Source organism: Saccopteryx bilineata, chromosome 3 (assembly GCF_036850765.1).
Source record: "Saccopteryx bilineata isolate mSacBil1 chromosome 3, mSacBil1_pri_phased_curated, whole genome shotgun sequence".
Lineage (NCBI taxonomy): Eukaryota > Metazoa > Chordata > Mammalia > Chiroptera > Emballonuridae > Saccopteryx > Saccopteryx bilineata.
The window spans coordinates 278373965-278391850 of record NC_089492.1 but is presented as its reverse complement, the minus strand read 5'-3'; the positions used below and the strand labels follow the sequence as shown (position 1 = coordinate 278391850).

The window sequence follows — 17886 nt, the reverse complement described above, 5'->3', positions numbered from 1 at the left end:
AGTTTTTGTCCCACTTGCTCCCCTACCCAGCAGCCTTCTGTGGACAGTCTGTATGACCCCCAAGTGGAGGCCCTGCTCCCAGAAATCCCTCCTGCTGCCGAGTTCTCTGAACCCTGAACAGCAGGTGGTAAAAACACCCCAGGCTTAGGGCAGCCTGCTTCATAATAACCCTCAATGGAGAACAACACAAACTCCCATCGACAGGCAGATGGATAAATAAAACATATTTTCATACAACAGCATGCTCACTACTTGGCAACAGAAAGGAATGAGCTATCGATACATACAACACAGACACATGTCACACGCTTATGTTGAGCAGAAGCCAGACACAAAAGGGCATTTAGAGTGTGATTCTGTCTACACCCAGCTATACCCACCTGGGGGTGCGGGGTGGGGGGCTAATGGGAAAGGGGCACAGAAAACATTCTGCTTCGAGGATGCTGAATAAATGGGGTGGTGGTTAAATAGGTGATTTCATTTCGTCAAAGCTCATTGAACTATGTACTTCATGTATATATTTTACTGCACGTAAATTATATACCTTAGTTAAAAATACTTTCTTCTAAGCAAGAAGGGAGAAAAAGACACTCTAACCTCTAGTGTAGTAGTCGCCAGCATTCTTTTAAACTCGCCCACCGTCCCCAGGTGTCCACCTGGATGTCCCCTCTCCCCCCACCCCACCCACCCTTCCCCAGGGCTAAAGCCTCCAGCTGGACCCAGCTTGCACCTGGGCGAGGCTGACCACATAGGAGGTGAGGCCCGGGTGGGGGGTTCCTGGGGGGAGGGCAAGGGAGGGCTCTGGGACCTCTGGAAGAATGTGGGCCACTCAAGTCTGGGGCCTGGGAGGATGACAGCATCAGCGAACACCTGTGTCACATGTCCATGAGCCAGGTGCTGCTCCAGGTGTTTTGTGTTTACGGGGAAGTAGTACAGGGGTCACCTGTGCAAAGGGGGGATGATGATGGAACCCCACCTCACAGGGGATACAAAAGCCCGTGAATTACAAAAGGAATGCATTTATCATCCTCACCATTGAAAAGGAATCAGAAGGGAGACAACAGAGGTGCTACTTTTTGCTGTAAGTTAGCTCAATCCCTAAGACTCTTCTTTAAGATCCTAGAAGCTTCTACCCACCCCACTCCTCCTGGCCCTGGAGGGTCCGTGATCATGCCAGCCCCCAACCCAAGGCCTGGCACAGTCAGTACTCAACACCTGTATGGGAGTGCACAGTACTAGGCTTACCTTCTTGGTCCCATACATGACTTCCATAAACTTCTCGTCGGCATCCTGAAAGCGCTGATCAAGGAAAGTACTTGTCTTCCGCACCAGGTTCCAGATCATGTAGTTGTTCAGCAGGCTGGGGCAAGGGAGACAGGACACGCTCAGGAGTGCCCTGGGCCGGAAGCATCACAGCACTTTCCCCACTGACCACTAGGGGGCGCTGAGACCTAGCGGTCCAATCCCAGGTGCCTTTTCCACACCTGTCTCAGTCTATCTAGTTCTGCTCTCCAAGCACATGGGCTGTGATTTCTTCAAGGGCAGAGCCTGGGTCTTCTATTGAAAAGCCCTCGGTGCCTAGTGCCATGATCTGTCCACCACAGTGTTCTGTAAGGGCTTCTTGCAAGCCTCAAACTGGAACCAACAGGGGAAGGGGTGAGTAAATAATCATACACGTTCCCAAAGGAACAATATGTAGCCCTGAAAAAGTAGGTCTGCAGAGGGTTTGGGCTGGCGTGCAGAAAATGTTTGTGATTAAAGTTCAGGAAAAACCAGACTACACAGCTAGTCACAATGATGAGGGAAGGGTGGGACTGTGTATCCACGTCTGTCTCTCACGTGTGTGTCTTCTCTCTCCACATCTTTCCACATATGCGCGCACGCGCGCGCACACACACACACACGCACATCCCGTAAGAACAAGAGTCATGTTCTGGGTCATTATATTTTTTTCTGTAGTTTTCAAAACTTTCTACAGCAGACCTTTAAAATGTAAAAAAAATCATAAATATTAACTAAAAATGTTAGCTAATGTTCACTGAGTTCCCTTCCCATCAAGGCACTCCATGAAAACACTTCATGTGGATCATCTCACTCAAGTCTCCCAACAACCCTACCTGGGAGGCACTGTTTATGGGTGCAGAAAACAAACTTAAGGGGAAGAAACGTGCTCAGCGCTATAGAGCTGGCAGGAGGAGGAGCTGGGATTTGAACCTGCGCCCATAACCAGGATGCCCCACTGCCTCTAATAGCCAGCCCCAGGGCCCGTTTTGCTGAGTCAGCCTGTCATCGCTCACCTGTCCTGCCTAAGGGGAGGGCAGCAGGGTGTGACCCGAAGGCTGCCTGCGAGAGGCCCGTCCCAGTCCGCCAGGTGTCCTTACCACTTGTCAGTGTTGTTGATGAGGGTGGAGACTTGGCTGAGGTACTCCTTGTCATAGACGACAATGGGCTCAGATTCATTGATCTCCACTGGGTAGAAGATGCTGTTGAGGAAGGGCAGCCAGTTGATGGCAGGTGCCAAGGTCTGGAAGAGAAGAGAACAGCATGACTCAGCATGCAGGTCTCTGACGCATCCTTCTGAAGCTGTCCTTGAGCTCTCATTGTGCCTTCCGTCCTCAGACCGAGCAAAGAGCTGGAAGCTGTCCAACAATGTACCGGGCAGATGTCACACAAAGGCTGGCTGGCTTTTATCAGAGATGCTGTACACACAATTCTTTTTTAAAAATATATTCATATAATTTTTTTCTTTTTTTCTTTATTCATTTTTAGAGAGGAGAGAGAGAGGGAGAGAGAGAGAGACAGAGAGAGAGAAGGGGGGAGGAGCTGGAAGCATCAACTCCCATATGTGCCTTGACCAGGCAAGCCCAGGGTTTCGAACCAGCGACCTCAGCATTTCCAGGTTGACGCGTTATCCACTGTGCCACCACAGGTCAGGCCAATATAATTTTTTTTATTGACCTCTCTGTAACATGTCAAAATTCATATGGCTAACTTTCCATATTACAATATTGCTCAATGTGACAAATTCCTAATATATATATATTTTGTGAGAGACAGAGAGAGACAGAGAGAGGGATAGATGGGGACAGACAGGAAGAAAGAGATGAGAAGCATCAATTCTTCATTGCGGCACCTTAATTGTTCATTAATTGCTTTCTCATCTGTGCCTTGACCAGGGGCTACAGCAGAGCGAGTGACCCCTTGCTCAAGCCAGCGACCTTGGGCTCAAGCTGGTGAGCCTTGCTCAAACCAGATGATCCCGCGCTCAAGCTGGCAACCTCAGGGCTTTGAACCTGGGTCCTCTGCATCCCAGTCCAATGCTCTATTCACTGCGTCACCGCCTGGTCAGGCTGACAAAAAATATTTTAATGTAGGATAGCAGCATGTAAATGTTATATTTAGGTGGTAAAATTCAGGTTACAAATATAAGATAAATATCTAACAATATCATATTTCAAGTTTAATGGAAAACATAACAGTGTGACCATCCTGCTTAACATCTTGGTTAAGTAAAGAGAAAAATGGGCAGGGGTGTTGAAAAAGTATGTACATAGAATTCTAAGGGGCAAAACCTGAACTTGACATGGAACTAGGACAGGACAGAGGGGATGCAGCAGCAGTGAGAAGCTGCTGTTGATCAAGCCCCTCTCAGTCCAGGTGCCAACTGGTCATCAGGACAAGCCTAGGAGGTAGGTACTATTATTTCAAGTTCACTGATGATGAAACGGAGGCTCAGGTGGGAATGAACAGATATGTGTGTTGAGTCTGGAGCCAGATTGCCTGGGTTCATACTCGAGCTCTCTCACTCACCACCAGCTGTGTAACCCTGAGAAAGATGATGAACCCCTCTGTGCCTCGGGATCTGAAAAGTGGGGACTACCATAGTAACAGAATGCACCTCATGGGGTTCGTGTGAGAATTAAATAAGTTACTACTGCCTGTTCAACTCAATACACACTTCTGTAACATTAGCTTCTATCTGATGGGCCTTCTATACAACTGCTAAATTCAAGAACGACAGGACCTAGAAATAACACAACTGAAAATTGGAGGCAGACAACACCAACCTAGACTCAACCAGCCCTACAAACAACACACTCAAACACACAGACATAATGAGAATACAGAGAAGTGCAATCCAAATGAAACCACAAGAGAAATCTCCAGGAAAAAAACTGAGTGATATGGAAATAACCAAACTGCCAGATGCAGAGTTTAGAATAATGATTGTTAGGATGCTTAGGGATCTTAGAACAACAATGGATGGTCATTATGAACACCTAAATAAAGAGATAGCAAGTATAAAAAAGAACATTGAAATATTAAAAAAGAATCAGTTGGAGGTGACAAATACAATATCAGAAATAAAGACCACAATGGAAGGAATTAAAAGCAGGATGGATGAAGCTGAGGATCAAATCAGCGAGTTGGAGGACAAGATGAACAAAGGCACAAAAGCAAAGCAGAAAAAAGAAAAGAGACTCAAAAAGTCTGAGGAGACTCTGAGAGAGCTCTGTGACAACATGAAGAGAAATAACAATCCGCATCATAGGGGTTCCTGACATAGCTGAAAACTTCCATAAATTGATGCAAGGAAGGGTCTCACAAGTTCAAGAAGCACAGAGAACTCCATTAAAGAGAAACCCAAAAAGACCTACACCAAGACACATCTTAATTAAAATACCAGAGCTAAGCAATAAAGAGAAAATATTAAAAGCTGCTAGAGAAAAGAAGGCTATCACCTACAAAGGAGCCCCCATAAGGATGACACCCGACTTCTCAACAGAAATACTTGAGGCCAGAAGGGAATGGCAATTCAAAGTAATGCAGAACAAGAGCCTACAACCAAGACTACTTTATCCAGCAAGGCTATCATTTAAAATTGAAGGAGAAATAAAAAGCTTCCCAGACAAAAAAAAAAACCCTCAAGGAATTCATTACAACCAAACCAATGCTGCGGGAAATGTTAAGTGGCCTGTTGTAAACAGATCAAAGTGGGAAAAGAATATAGCAAAAGAGAAATACAGGTTTAAAGAATAATATGGCAATAAACAACTACATATTAATAATAACCTTAAATGTAAATGGATTAAATGATCCAATCAAAAGACATAGGGTAGCTGCTTGGATAAGAAAACAGGACCCGTACATATGCTGTCTACAAGAGACACATCTTAAAACAAAAGATGCACATAGACTGAAGATAAAAGGATGGAAAAAAAAATATTTCATGCAAATGGAAATGAAAAAAAAGCTGGGGTAGCAATACTTATATCAGACAAAATAGACTTTAAAACAAAGACTATAGTAAGAGATAAAGAAAGTCACTACATAATGATAAAGGAAGCAACCCAACAGGAAGATATAACCATCATAAATATCTACGCACCTAATATAGGAGCACTTAAATATATAAAGCAGACTTTGATGGATATAAAGGGTGAGATCAACAGCAATGCTATAATAGTAGGGGATTTCAATATCCCACTAACATCACTAGATAGATCCTCAAGAAAAAAAATTAACAAAGAAACAGCAGACTTAAAGGACACACTAGATCAACTTGATTTAATAGATATCTTTAGAACCTTTCACCCTAAGGCAGCAGAATATACATTCATTTCAAGTGCTCATGGTACATTCTCTAAGAGAGACCACATGTTAGGACACAAAAGCAGTCTCAACAAATTTAAGAAGACTGAAATCATATCAAGCATTTTCTCTTACCACAATGGCATGAAACTAGAAATCAACCACAACAGAAAAATTGAAAAATACTCAAACACATGGAAACTAAATAGCACGTTATTAAATAATGACTGGGTTAACAATGAAATCAAAGAAGAAATAAAATATTCCTAGAAACAAATGATAATGAGCAAACAACAACTCAAAATTTATGGGACACAGCAAAAGTAGTCCTGAGAGGGAAGTTCATAGCACTACAGGCATTCCTTAAGAAGCTTGAAAAAGCTCAAATAAACAACCTAACCCTTCATCTAAAAGAACTAGAAAAAGCACAGCAAGGAAGGCCCAGAGGTAGTATAAGGAAGAAAATAATAAAGGTCAGAGCAGATATAAATGATATAGAAGCTAAAGAAACAATACGGAGGATCAATGAAACCAAGAGCTGGTTCTTTGAAAGGGTAAACAAGATCGATGAACCTTTAACAAGACTCACCAAGAAAAGAAGAGAGAGGACTCAAATAAATAAAATTAGAAATGAGAGTGGAGAAATAACAACTGACACAACAGAAATACAAAATATTGTAAGAAAATACTATGAAGAACTGCATGCCAAAAAATTAAACAACCTAGGTGAAATGGACAAATTCCTTGAAACATATAATCTTCCAAAAATCAATCTGGAAGAATCAGAAAACCTAAACAGACCAATTACAACACAAGAGATCGAAACAGTTATCAAAAAGCTCCCAAAAAACAAAACTCCTGGGCCTGATGGCTTCACTGGTGAATTCTACCAAACATTCAAAGAACTAACTCCTGTCCTTCTCAAGCTATTTCAAAAAATTCAGGAGGAAGGAACACTTCCAAGTTCCTTTTATGAGGTGAGCATAATTCTGATTCCAAAACCAGGCAAAGACAACACAAAAAAAGAAAATTATAGGCCAATATCCCTGATGAATTTAGATGCTAAAATCCTCAACAAAATATTAGCAAACCGGATCCAGCAATACATGAAAAAAATCATACATCATGATCAAGTGGGATTTATTCTGGGGAGGCAAGGATGGTACAACATTCGTAAATCAATTAATGTGATTCACCACATAAACAAAAGAAAGGAGAAAAACCACATGATAATTTCGATAGATGCAGAAAAAGCATTTGATAAAATCCAGCACCCATTTATGATCAAAACTCTTAGCAAAGTGGGAATACAGGGAACATACCTCAACATGATAAAGGCCATCTATTACAAACCCACAGCCAACATTATAATTAATGGAAAAAAATTAAAAGCAATTCCCCTAAAATCAGGAACAAGGCAGGGGTGCCCCCTTTCACCACTCTTATTCAACATAGTACTGGAAGTCCTAGCCACAGCAATCAGACAAGAAGAAGAAATAAAAGGCATCCAAATTGGATAAGAATTAAAACTATCATTATTTGCAGATGACATGATACTGTATATAGAAAACCCTAAAGTCTCAGTCAAAAAACTACTGGACCTAATAAATGAATTCAGCAAGGTGGCAGGATATAAAGTTAATACACAGAAATCAGAGACATTTTTATACACGAACAATGAACTGTCAGAAAGAGGAACTAAGGAAACAATCCCTTTCACTACTGCAACAAAAAAAATAAAGTACTTAGGAGTAAATTTAACCAAGGAGGTTAAAGACTTATACTCAGAAAATTATAAAACATTGATAAAAGAAATCAAGGAAGACACAAACAAGTGGAAGCAAATACCATGCTCACGGTTAGGAAGATTAAACATAATTAAAATGTCTATATTACCCAAAGCAATTTATAAATTCAATGCAATACCAATTAAAATACCAATGACATACTTCAAAGATATAGAACACATATTCCAAAAATTTATATGGAACTAAAAAAGAACATGAATAGCCTCAGCAATCTTGAAAAAGAAGAATAAAGTGGGAGGTATCACACTTCCTGATATCAAGTTATACTACAAGGCCATTGTACTCAAAACAGCCTGGTACTGGCATAAGAACAGACATATAGATCAATGGAACAGAACAGAGAACCCAGAAATAAACCCACATCTTTATGGACAATTGATATTTGACAAAGGAGGTAAGAGCATACAGTGGAGTAAAGACAAGTCTCTTTAACAAATGGTGTTGGGAAAACTGGACAGCTACCTGCAAAAAAATGAAAGTAGACCACCAACTTACACCATGCATAGAAATAAACTCAAAATGGATAAAGGGCTTAAATGTAAATCGTGAAACCATAAGTATCCTAGAAGAAAACTTAGGCAGTAAGCTCACCGACATCTATCACAGCAGTATCTTTGCTGAATTATCTCCACAGGCAAATGAAATAAAAGACAGGATAAATAAGTGGGAGTACATCAAACTAAAAAGCTTTTGCACAGCTAAAGACAATATGAACAGAATAAAAACACAAACTACACAATGGGAGAACATATTTGACAATACGTCTGATAAGGGGTTAATAACTAAAATTTATAAAGAACTTGTAAAACTCAACACCAGGAAGACAAACAATCCAATCAAAAAATGGGCACAATAAATGAATAGACACTTCTCCAAAGAGGACATACAGATGGCCAATAGACAAATGAAAAAATGTTCAACACCACTAATCATTAGAGAAATGCAATTAAGACCACAATGAGATATCACCTCACACCAATCAGAATGCGTTCATTGACAAAACAACACAGGATAGGTGCTGGCGAGGATGTGGAGAAAGGGGAACCCTCCTGCACTGCTGGTGGGAATGCAGACTGGTGCAGCCACTGTGGAAAACAGTATGGAGATTCCTCAAAAAATTAGAAATGGAACTGCCCTTTGACCCAGCCATCCCACTTATAGGAATATATCCCAAGGACACCATATCACCGACTGAAAAAAAGAAATGCACCCCCATGTTTATGGCAGCATTGTTCACAATAGCGAAGATCTGGAAACAACCCAAGGGTCCATCAGTGGACGAGTGGATTAAAAAGCAGTATACATATATACAATGGAATACTATGGGGCTATGAAAAAGAAGGAAATATTACCTTTTGCAACAATATGGAGGGACCTGGAAACTATTATGTTGAATGAAATAAGCCAGGCAGAGAAAGAAAAATATCATATGACCTCACTCATTTGAGGAATCCAATGAACAATGTGAACTGAGGGACGGAACTGAGACAGAGGAGGGATCAAAGGGACCAGAGGAAAAGAGGACAGAGGGAAAGGGGATGATAGGATGAGATAAACCTGAAGGGAAGGGGGGAGGGTGCTGTAGGGAGGGGGACAAGGGAGATGTTGAGGGAAATAGGGGGGAGGGGGGATGCATTCGGGGTGAGTCTAGAATCTATGTAAACACAATTAAATTTTTTAAAAAAGCAAAAAAAAAAAAAAAAAAAAAAAAAAGAAAAGAATGACAGCAGTATAACATGTCAACTGTTTTGGTCCATAGGTGATTTTTCTCAGGCATGGCATTCAGGAGAAGCAAGTATGATAACCTTCAGCCAGAGAGGAAAATCCCTCTGCTCAGCTGATGCATCCACAGGAAGCCCATCAGATCTATTTTAAGGTAATTTAAAATGAGCACCTGCCCAGGGGCTCCCTCCCCTCAGAGACACAGCCAGCTTGGCATAACCCTCAGCTTGGCAGGGTTCACTTGCCTTTGGCCCACCTTACGGGCAGCCCCACGGCTCAGAGCCCCCGGCTGTCTGCAGGGTCTCTGTCCACAGCCGCGTTTCCACCTCCCAGCAGGCGGCCTCCGCCATGCTGTGCGCTCTCTCAAGGTCTCAATTATTGTTTTGTGAGTGTTTTGATTACAAAGTTACACAATGTTTATTTTAAATTGTGGTAAGACTAAGCATCTACAATTTACCATCTTAACCTTTTTTTTGAGAGAAAGGGAGGGGGGAGAGAGGGAGAGAGAGGAAAAGGGAGGAAAAGGGGAAGAGAGGGGAAGAGAGAGAGAGAGAAGCATCAACTTGCTGTTCCACTTAGTTGTTCCATTTAGTTGTGCACTCATTAATTGCTTCTCATATGTGCCCCGACCGGTGATATCAGGATTGAACCTGGTGACCTTGGCACTCTGGGATGACGCTCCATCCATTGAGCCACCGGCCAGGGCATCTTAACCCTTTTTAAGGGTACAGGTCAGTCTGACCAGACGGTGACACAGTGGACAGAGCATTGGGCTGGGACACAGAGGACCCAGGTTTGAAACCCAAGGTCACTGGCTTCAGTGCTGACTTATCCAGCTTGAGCATGGGATCACAGACATGACCTCATGGTTGCTGGCTTGAGCCCAAGCTTGCTGGCTTGAGCGAGGGGTCACTGGCTTGGCTATAGCCTCCCAGTCAAGGCACATATGAGAAAGCAATCAATGAACAACTAAAGTCTTGCAACGAAGAACTAATGCTTCTCATCTCTCTCTTTCTGTCTGTCCCTATCTGTTCCTCTTTCTCTCTTGCTAAAAAAAGGGGTACAGTTCAGTGGCACTAAGTACATTCACATCCTTACCCAACCATCAACACATCCATTCACTTATTTCATCTTGCAAAATTGAAACTGTACCCCCACTCTATGTTCTGTCCCTACGAGTCGAGTCGGCCTACTCTAGCTACCTCATATAAGTGCAATCATATAGCATTTGTCCTTCTGTGACTGCTGTTTCACTTAGCGACACACCTGCTCTCAAGCAAAGCTGCACAACTTTTGAATGGTCTGCTCCTGACCTATTTTCCCATCTGTCTTGTTATTTATAGTTATTGGTCCTGTATTCTTACAGAATGCAAGGTATTTTTTTGGGGGGAGGGACTACATGCCTGTGTTATCGCAAACATGCCTGTATGTGTCAATCAGGAAGGTATCTGGCGCTCAGCAAGTGGTCAGTATTAGCTATTGTAATCACTGCTGAAAGTCTCCCAAGAGCGGGCCTGGGCTCGTCCCATTCCAAATTCTGTTCTTTGTTCCCTTGAAAAAGGGAAAAATGCAAGACAAAGGCAGGTGAGAAATGCATTATAAATGGCCTCCCCATGGTAAGATCCATCAATGATGTAAGACCAGTCCATAACATCACCTGAATCTATGACCCGTTGGTAACCACCTATGGTGTCCTCAGTGAGAGAGGCAGCCACAAAAACCCTCCACTTAACAGATACTGAATTTGCAGGTCAGCTACAGTGACAGGTATAAACCCAGGTTGAAAACCCAGGTGTACTCATGTGCCCAGTTTTAATGGACAGCTCGGCTGCTGGGGAACAAGGACCTCAGAGGACAGGGGAGGGCAGCTTCCACAGGCAAGGGTCTGACAACCTGCTCTCAGGGGTGGGGGCTTCGGTTTGTATTCCCACCATGACCTACTGCAGACTTCCCACAGAGTTGGGAAGAGCTGTGCCCAGTGGGCTCCTGCAAATGCCTGCCTGCCCCACAGCGAGACGAGCTGGTGAGAGCCCTGCACTGGCCTGAGAAGACCCAGCCTTCCTCTACAATGGGGACAACGAGCCCCACCTCCACTCCAGGGCTGGCTGCTCTGCACCTGTCTGGCAGCGTGCTCAGCAACCCTTTCTCCCTAGCTTCTTCCTTCTGCTCTCTCTTCCTGGCAGGAGCCCCCCGGCAGGCAACCTCTGGGGCGTCCCCTTAACATTTCTGTGGCTGCAGAACTTGGAGGTGTTTAGGGAAGATGGTTGAATAGGGCTCAACACTTAGAGCCACCTGTTTATGTGACCTGCTGGCCAAGATCCCTGGGAAATTGGCCACATTGACAAAACGTCACTGTTTATACAATTAACAAGAGCTTCATAAACTGCATAAATCGGAACTCTCTGATCAGGGCACAGATACCAGGAGACTGATCTCTATGTAGTTGACACAAGCCTGTTCCTTTAGGGACAGCGGCTGCTCTGTGCAGGTGAATTCCCACAACTCTGAGACAGGGTGTGTACCGAACCAGGGTTTCCACATTTTCACTCCCTAGTCCTTTAAAGAATGCCAAACTGAAATGCATGTCTAGGTCCGTCTCCAAGGGGATGCCTGTTTTAACCACCAGGACGTTCCACTTGTGACTCCAATCCTTTGGGGCACACCAAAGAGCTCTATTTTCCATACCTGCAGCCAAAGAGCATGGCTGGTCACCAGCCGCCCAGCTCGAGCAAGGAGGGAGAGAAGAGGAAGAGGCAGTCAGGTTCCATCTCCATTGGAGGTTTTAAATGGGGCTCATTCCCCAACACCTTTTGGTGTAGAAGGTCCTAGAAAGGAATGGGAGAGCCCTCAGGCCCCCAGGGAAGTGACAGGAGGATGCCTGATTCAGTGTTCTGCATTCAGACGCTGCAGGGGGCTAGTCTGGAACTCCCTGAGTCACCGGGAGTATGGAAAACCAGTTTCCAAACACCAGGGAACAAGACATTCTCTAACCAAGGGTGGAATGAGTCAAATTAGTTCAGCGCTGGGGATATGAGCTGGGATCCCTAGTAACAAAGGAATAATGCAAACGACGGGCACTAAAATATATTGAATAGTTGAACTGCATATATCAGTTTATAAAAAGAAACCTCATCCTTTGCTCCATTGTATCCTCTCACAAGTCCATGGGCAAGCCAGGCACGATTCTCACTCAGCAGACAGGCTTAGGGGTCCAGGACGCCTTTAAACATGCCCATGTCTTCTGAGAAACACTCCACAGTTTTCAATTTGTTCTCAAAGGACTCTTGTGACTTGAAGCTGTGAGGGTGGGGTTGCTCCTCAGTTGTGGCGGTGCTCTAGCACACAGCAGGTGTGAATGAGTGAGTGAGCAAAGCCCTATTTTACAAGGGAAACCCAGGCTCAAAGGAAGGGTCCTGTGATTTGCCCAACGTCACGCGGCTCATGTGGTGGCGCTGGGCCAGAGCAGTGCTCTGACTATGCGCAGGGCTCACCAGCTCCGGCTGGGCTGCCCCCCTCTGCTGAAGTCCTCCCTGCCCTGAAAGCTCTGCAGTTGAAGGGGGATGTGGGGGGAGGAAGCTTTCCTTTCTTGCTTGGGAGAACAGAACAAAAGCAATGGTGATAAGGGTGGCTGGGGACAGAACCTGATAGCCAGGCTGGGGCTGATGAGCCCAGGACTACTGTGGGTAGTGAGTGGGCATCATGGCCACAGTCGGGGGCACTGCTCAGGGAAGGGGGGCCCTCTCTCTCTTGAGCTGAGAACGGGCAGCAGGAGCAAACCAGATGCTGCTGCACAAACAGCGTCTCCCCTGACCTGGCCTCAGAGCAGAAAAACAGCGCCAGATGGTGCCCAGGCTGCTGGTGTTCCGGACGATTCACCCAGCACCACTGGCCCCGATGTCAGCTTCTCTGGGGACCTAAAGGGCAGCAGGCACCCAGAAGGAGGCCGGGCTTCGCATGGGCTAGCTCTCCACCTGCGACACCGGTCTGGCTGGCTGCTGCTCACGCACGAGCCAGTCTCGCCTCCTCGACTTCACCCTACCCGGCCCTAGTGCCCTGTGTCTTGTACTCAAAGCCCTCAGCGGTGAATTTGGGGTGTTTCCTCGTCGGTGGCCCTGCATACACCCGTCAAAGGGAGGAAGGGAGGAGAGAAGAGTTGGGACTTCAGTGTTCTTCCAGAAAGAGAGGAAATGCGCCAGACTCTAATGCATGGGCAGGACTTGGCTGATCAGAGGATAGAGAAGGGAGGAGACATTTTAGTGGTGTCCCAACACAAGTGGCCCAGAAATCCTCCCCAGGGGAGCAAGGCCCAGCCCAGCATTCCTGGGCGATGGCAGGGAACAGAAAGATTGGCTGAGGCCACTCTGCTGGTTTCTATGTGACCCTGGGGGACCTGGGCCCCATGAACTGGAAAGAAGGAACTTGGCAGGCCCTCTCATGACCTGCAAGTCCCAAACAGCCACCAGGGGGCAGCCTTTATCAAAGGCTGAGCTATGGAGGGGGATATCTGCTTTTCAAATGGGTTCCAGTCAGTAGAGAGCCTCACAGCTCTGACCCCAACAGATTCCACCTCCAGGAGGTCACTGGGGTCATGGTCAGAAGCAGAGCGTCAGTGAGCCAAGCCTGAGTCCAATGCCCAGCTCCCCTGCCACTTAGAGGACTGTCATGGCCTTAAACATGTCCCCTAATCTCCTGGCATAAAAAAGTTGTGAAGACAGACCCACACTTCACATTTACTGTTTGCCGTGTACACCAGGCTCAATGAGCTTGGTGCTTGAGAGACTGGAAATGCCATCAATGTGAGTTGTTATCATGACCACAGAGTCTCCACAGGCAAGTGTTGTTACAGAAAAGCAACCTGGCGCCTGACCTGTGGTGGCGCAGTGGATAAAGCGTCGACCTGGAACGCTGAGGTTGCTGGTATGAAACCCTGGGCTTGCCTGGTCAAGGCACATATGACAGTTGATGCTTCCTGCTCCTCTCCTTCTCTCTCTCTAAAATGAATGAATACAATCTTAAAAAAAAGGCAGCCTGGTGTAGGCAAGAGACGTGCTTTGCAGTCACCAGCTGTGTGGCCTTCAGCAGGTAACGCCACCTCTCTGTGCCTCAGTCAGTTCTTCCATCTGTGAACTGGATGTAACAACCAGCCCTGCTTCACAGGGGCTGTTTGAGGGTCTGATGAAGTAGCTGCAACCCCCCAGCCCAGCGCCCTACGTCCTGAAGCCCTGTGGCTGTCCCAGCCGGAGCTGAGGTTACCTGTAGCTCGGCTGCTGTCACTTTGTGGTAGATGAGCTCCTCGTCTCGGCGTTTCTCCTGGGGGATGGTGATGTTGGCCAGCGTGGTCTCAAAGTCCAGGATCTGCTGCATCTGTGGCCGGACGGTGTCCTCATCCCCTCCGCCCAGCAACTTCCCCAGCTGGACCATGTAGTTCAGGTACCCTGTCAGGACCTGTGGAACCCAGCGCCCCCAGGCGGTCAGTGGCTGCCACCCACTGTCCACTGGACAAGGGTGGCAGGCCAGCTGTGGCCCAGCACAGGGTGGGAGCAGCTGGGTGCTTTATGCAAGAACCCACTGAAAACCGGCTCCTAGAATGATTTTGGCATGTGCTGCTTCACTGGCTTCCGACGGCCCTCAGGACTAAGGCCACAGGTCCCCCAGAGCACTGGCCCCTGCAGTCCTGCTCCACATTCCCTCCCACATGCTCGTCCTATGAGAGCCACCAATGGGGCCGACTTTCAGTTCCTAGAACTCACTTTTTCTGAACTGTTCTCTGTGCCCCAGATCTGACTCAGGTCCCCAGGTTACTTTCCCAGCTCACCCTTCACTTATCACAATTTATCATTACACCTCTCACTGGTGGTCAGTTGATGAACGTCTGCCTCCCCTCCAGACACTAAGCCCCACGGGGCAGGGGCCAGGCTGCCCTGTTACCACCCTGTCCCCAGCCTCAGGCTCTCAGGAGGTGCTTGCTCAGTACAAGGGGGTGGAATGACAAGTGGATAGAGGATGAACCCCAGGCAAGGTCTCCCTGGGACATCACGGGACGCAGTCATGGGGACGGAGAGGCGTGGAGTTAGCAGTTCTGGATGTGAATCTCTATCTCACCACCATCTAATCCTTAATCAGGTCACTTACTGTCTCTGAGCCTTGTGCCCCCTCTGGAATAGGCCAGGTAAAATAACACCCATGTGACAGATGAAGCGAATGAAGTTCAGAGGAGACGTTCAGCATATGCAGGGTAACTAGAGGTGGCCTCTATAAAAGGCCCAGCACCCACGAATGGCAGTGGCCGTATCACAGACACCTATTCCCTGCCTACTGTGTCCATGACGCCCAAGTGTGAAACAGCCTCACTTTAGAATAGGGACATAATGACATCCCTCCTCTGCCAGGGACTGTGTGTCACCTATCAGGTAAGTGACACTTCTGTGTTCCTCTAGCTCAAAGATCTGTACAGGTGTAAACATTCAGGGGACACTGGGGGTGGGGACAAACCATGAAGAGCAGTGGGCTGGGGTTAGGAGCCACTCTCTTTGAAGAGGTCCACTCACCTTCTCATTTTCGGTTTTGTTCAGGTAGTAGTCCCTTGAAGGTAAGCCCAGGCCAGACTGGTCCACCTGAAGGAAAGGTGAGAGTGAGAGGGAATCTCCTGCTGCACACACACACTGCATGGCCTCCGCCAGGTACCCTGGGGACACCTGGCACAAGGCAACAGAGGGCCAGTTCGGGTCCCAGCAGGAACACGAGCTGGTAGCTGAGGCTGCCCTGCGATGAGCCCTCTTGGGGAGGGAACAGACACATGGGGGCTGGATTCCTGCTCATACACGTGGTCAACCGCAGGGATGCTGGGCCCTTCTGAAGGGCCAGAGCCACTCTCCTCTTTAAATACTGCCTAGGCCCAACAGAGCACCTCTATTTCATAAAACACTTCCCATGGTGGGGCAGTGGCTAAGAGCCATTCATAAGCTGTATAACCTTGGTCAAGTTATTGAACCTGGGCCCTGGCCAGTTGGCTCAATGGTAGAGCATTGGCCCAGCATGTGGATGTCCCAGGTTTGATTCCTGGTCAGGGCACATAGGAGAAGCACCTATCTGCTTCTCCATCCCTCCCCCTCTCCTTTCTCTCCCTCTTCTGCAACCATGGCTTGATTGGAGGTAGTTGGCCCTGGGCGCTGAGGATGGCTCCATGGCCTCTGCCTCTGACACTAGAAGAGCTAGGTTGCTGAGCAACAGAGCAATGCCCCAGATGGGCAGAGCATCGTCCCCTAGTGGGCTTGCTGGATGGATCCCGGTTGGGGCACATGCAGGAGACTGTCTCTCTGCCTCTCCTCTCACTGAATTAAAAAAAAAAGTTACTGAACCTGTCTGACCCTCAGGTTATTCATCTGGAAAACAGGGAACATCTAATCCTCAGAGCTGGAAAGGGGGTTCAAGGAAAGAACACCAGGAAAGAGGCTTGATGAGTATGGGGCGGGGCAGGTGAGGATGGTCAATTTCCGACAGTTCCTATCAGAGCCTTATGACTACAATTTGTCAGACCTAGAGTAGGTGTTACTATAGTTTACTTGAGTGGTAAGCAAATTGCAGCTCAGAGAGGTTGAGGCACTCACCCAAGGTCACACAGTAAGAGAGTAGCAGAGATGGGTAGAAACTCAGCCTTCAGGACCCCCCCGCCTGGCACAGGCTGTGGCAGGGAGAGATGGACTCAGCCATTCCAAGCAGAGCTACAAAGGCTGGAGGCTGAAGTAGGGGAGGGACCAAGATGTGGCTCCAGCTATACCTGGGGGTTCACATCACTCCTGGAGCCCACAGGGACCAAGGAGAACCTGGAACACTCATCAGTGCTGCAGTGACCCCCACCAGCTACCCCAGGGGACAGCCTGCCCTTTCAAAACTTCTTGCCTGTAAAGATCCCGTGATTGGGAGCCTCTAGCGATAGCCCAGGCTCCGAACCAGAAGCCTGTTTGCTGGCCAGAGCAAGTCCCTCTCCATCGGCCCCAAGCCGGCCCCAAGGCAGCGCTTCATAAACTCAACCCAGGCCCTGAGGTCCTGCCCCTTCTCCCCGGGACTGCAGGGCGGTTTACCTGGATCACGTTGCTGTTGGAGTTCTTGGAATCGGCGCTGACGTAGACGGAGAAGAAGGGCGAGGTGCGGTAGTGGGAGGTGACCAGCTGCAGGATGTCCTGGAAGTTGTCCTTGTCCCAGGGCCCTGTGATGTTCCAGCCCCCGAGCTGTGGGGAGGGAGAGGAAACAGGTAGATGATGAGGTGGCAGGGAGATCTGAGAGCGAAATGTGCTTCTGTAGCTGACATGCTCTGTGACCCCGGTGTGGTCAGCTGACCTCTCTGAGCCTCAAAAGCAAATGAAAGGGCTGATCTTCATGAGGGGTTTCTGACCAACAAGCCAGAAATCCTGAAGGGGGCAAGATGTGCCCTGGACAAGTGAGCCATGAATCCGTATGGCGGCTGCTCCCTGAGTGGCGGGGACGGGAATGGGAAGATGACTTCTCCGGTACATTCTTTATTTTTTGGATACTAAATCACTTGCATGTCATTCCTACTGAAGCATTAACTCAATTGTGCCCAAAGCTCTGTATTTTATTTACTTTTCAAGTGTACTTTACTTATTTTTCAATTAGTTTACATTCAACACGTACACACACATGCATGCACACACACACACATACTCAGCCCAGACACACATCAGCACACAGTCTCTCCCCTCCAGCTGGGCACTATGGCTGGAGGTGTGAGGTAGCCAGCCCCAGT

General features: G+C 47.1%; 1 protein-coding gene across 5 annotated transcripts in view; it reads right to left on the bottom strand.

Moving 5' to 3' along the window:
- The window catches only part of ECE1 (endothelin converting enzyme 1), a 113834-nt gene that overhangs the window by 18642 nt on the left and 77306 nt on the right, over nucleotides 1–17886 (bottom strand). For all 5 annotated transcript variants that reach the window (XM_066270196.1, XM_066270197.1, XM_066270198.1 and 2 more), the window contains 5 exons: nucleotides 17204–17350; nucleotides 15671–15736; nucleotides 14376–14567; nucleotides 2382–2524; nucleotides 1246–1360 (listed from right to left, as the gene is read on the bottom strand). In XM_066270196.1, coding sequence (XP_066126293.1) covers nucleotides 1246–1360; nucleotides 2382–2524; nucleotides 14376–14567; nucleotides 15671–15736; nucleotides 17204–17350 — 663 coding nt within the window. The remainder of the gene's footprint in view (nucleotides 1–1245; nucleotides 1361–2381; nucleotides 2525–14375; nucleotides 14568–15670; nucleotides 15737–17203; nucleotides 17351–17886) is intronic.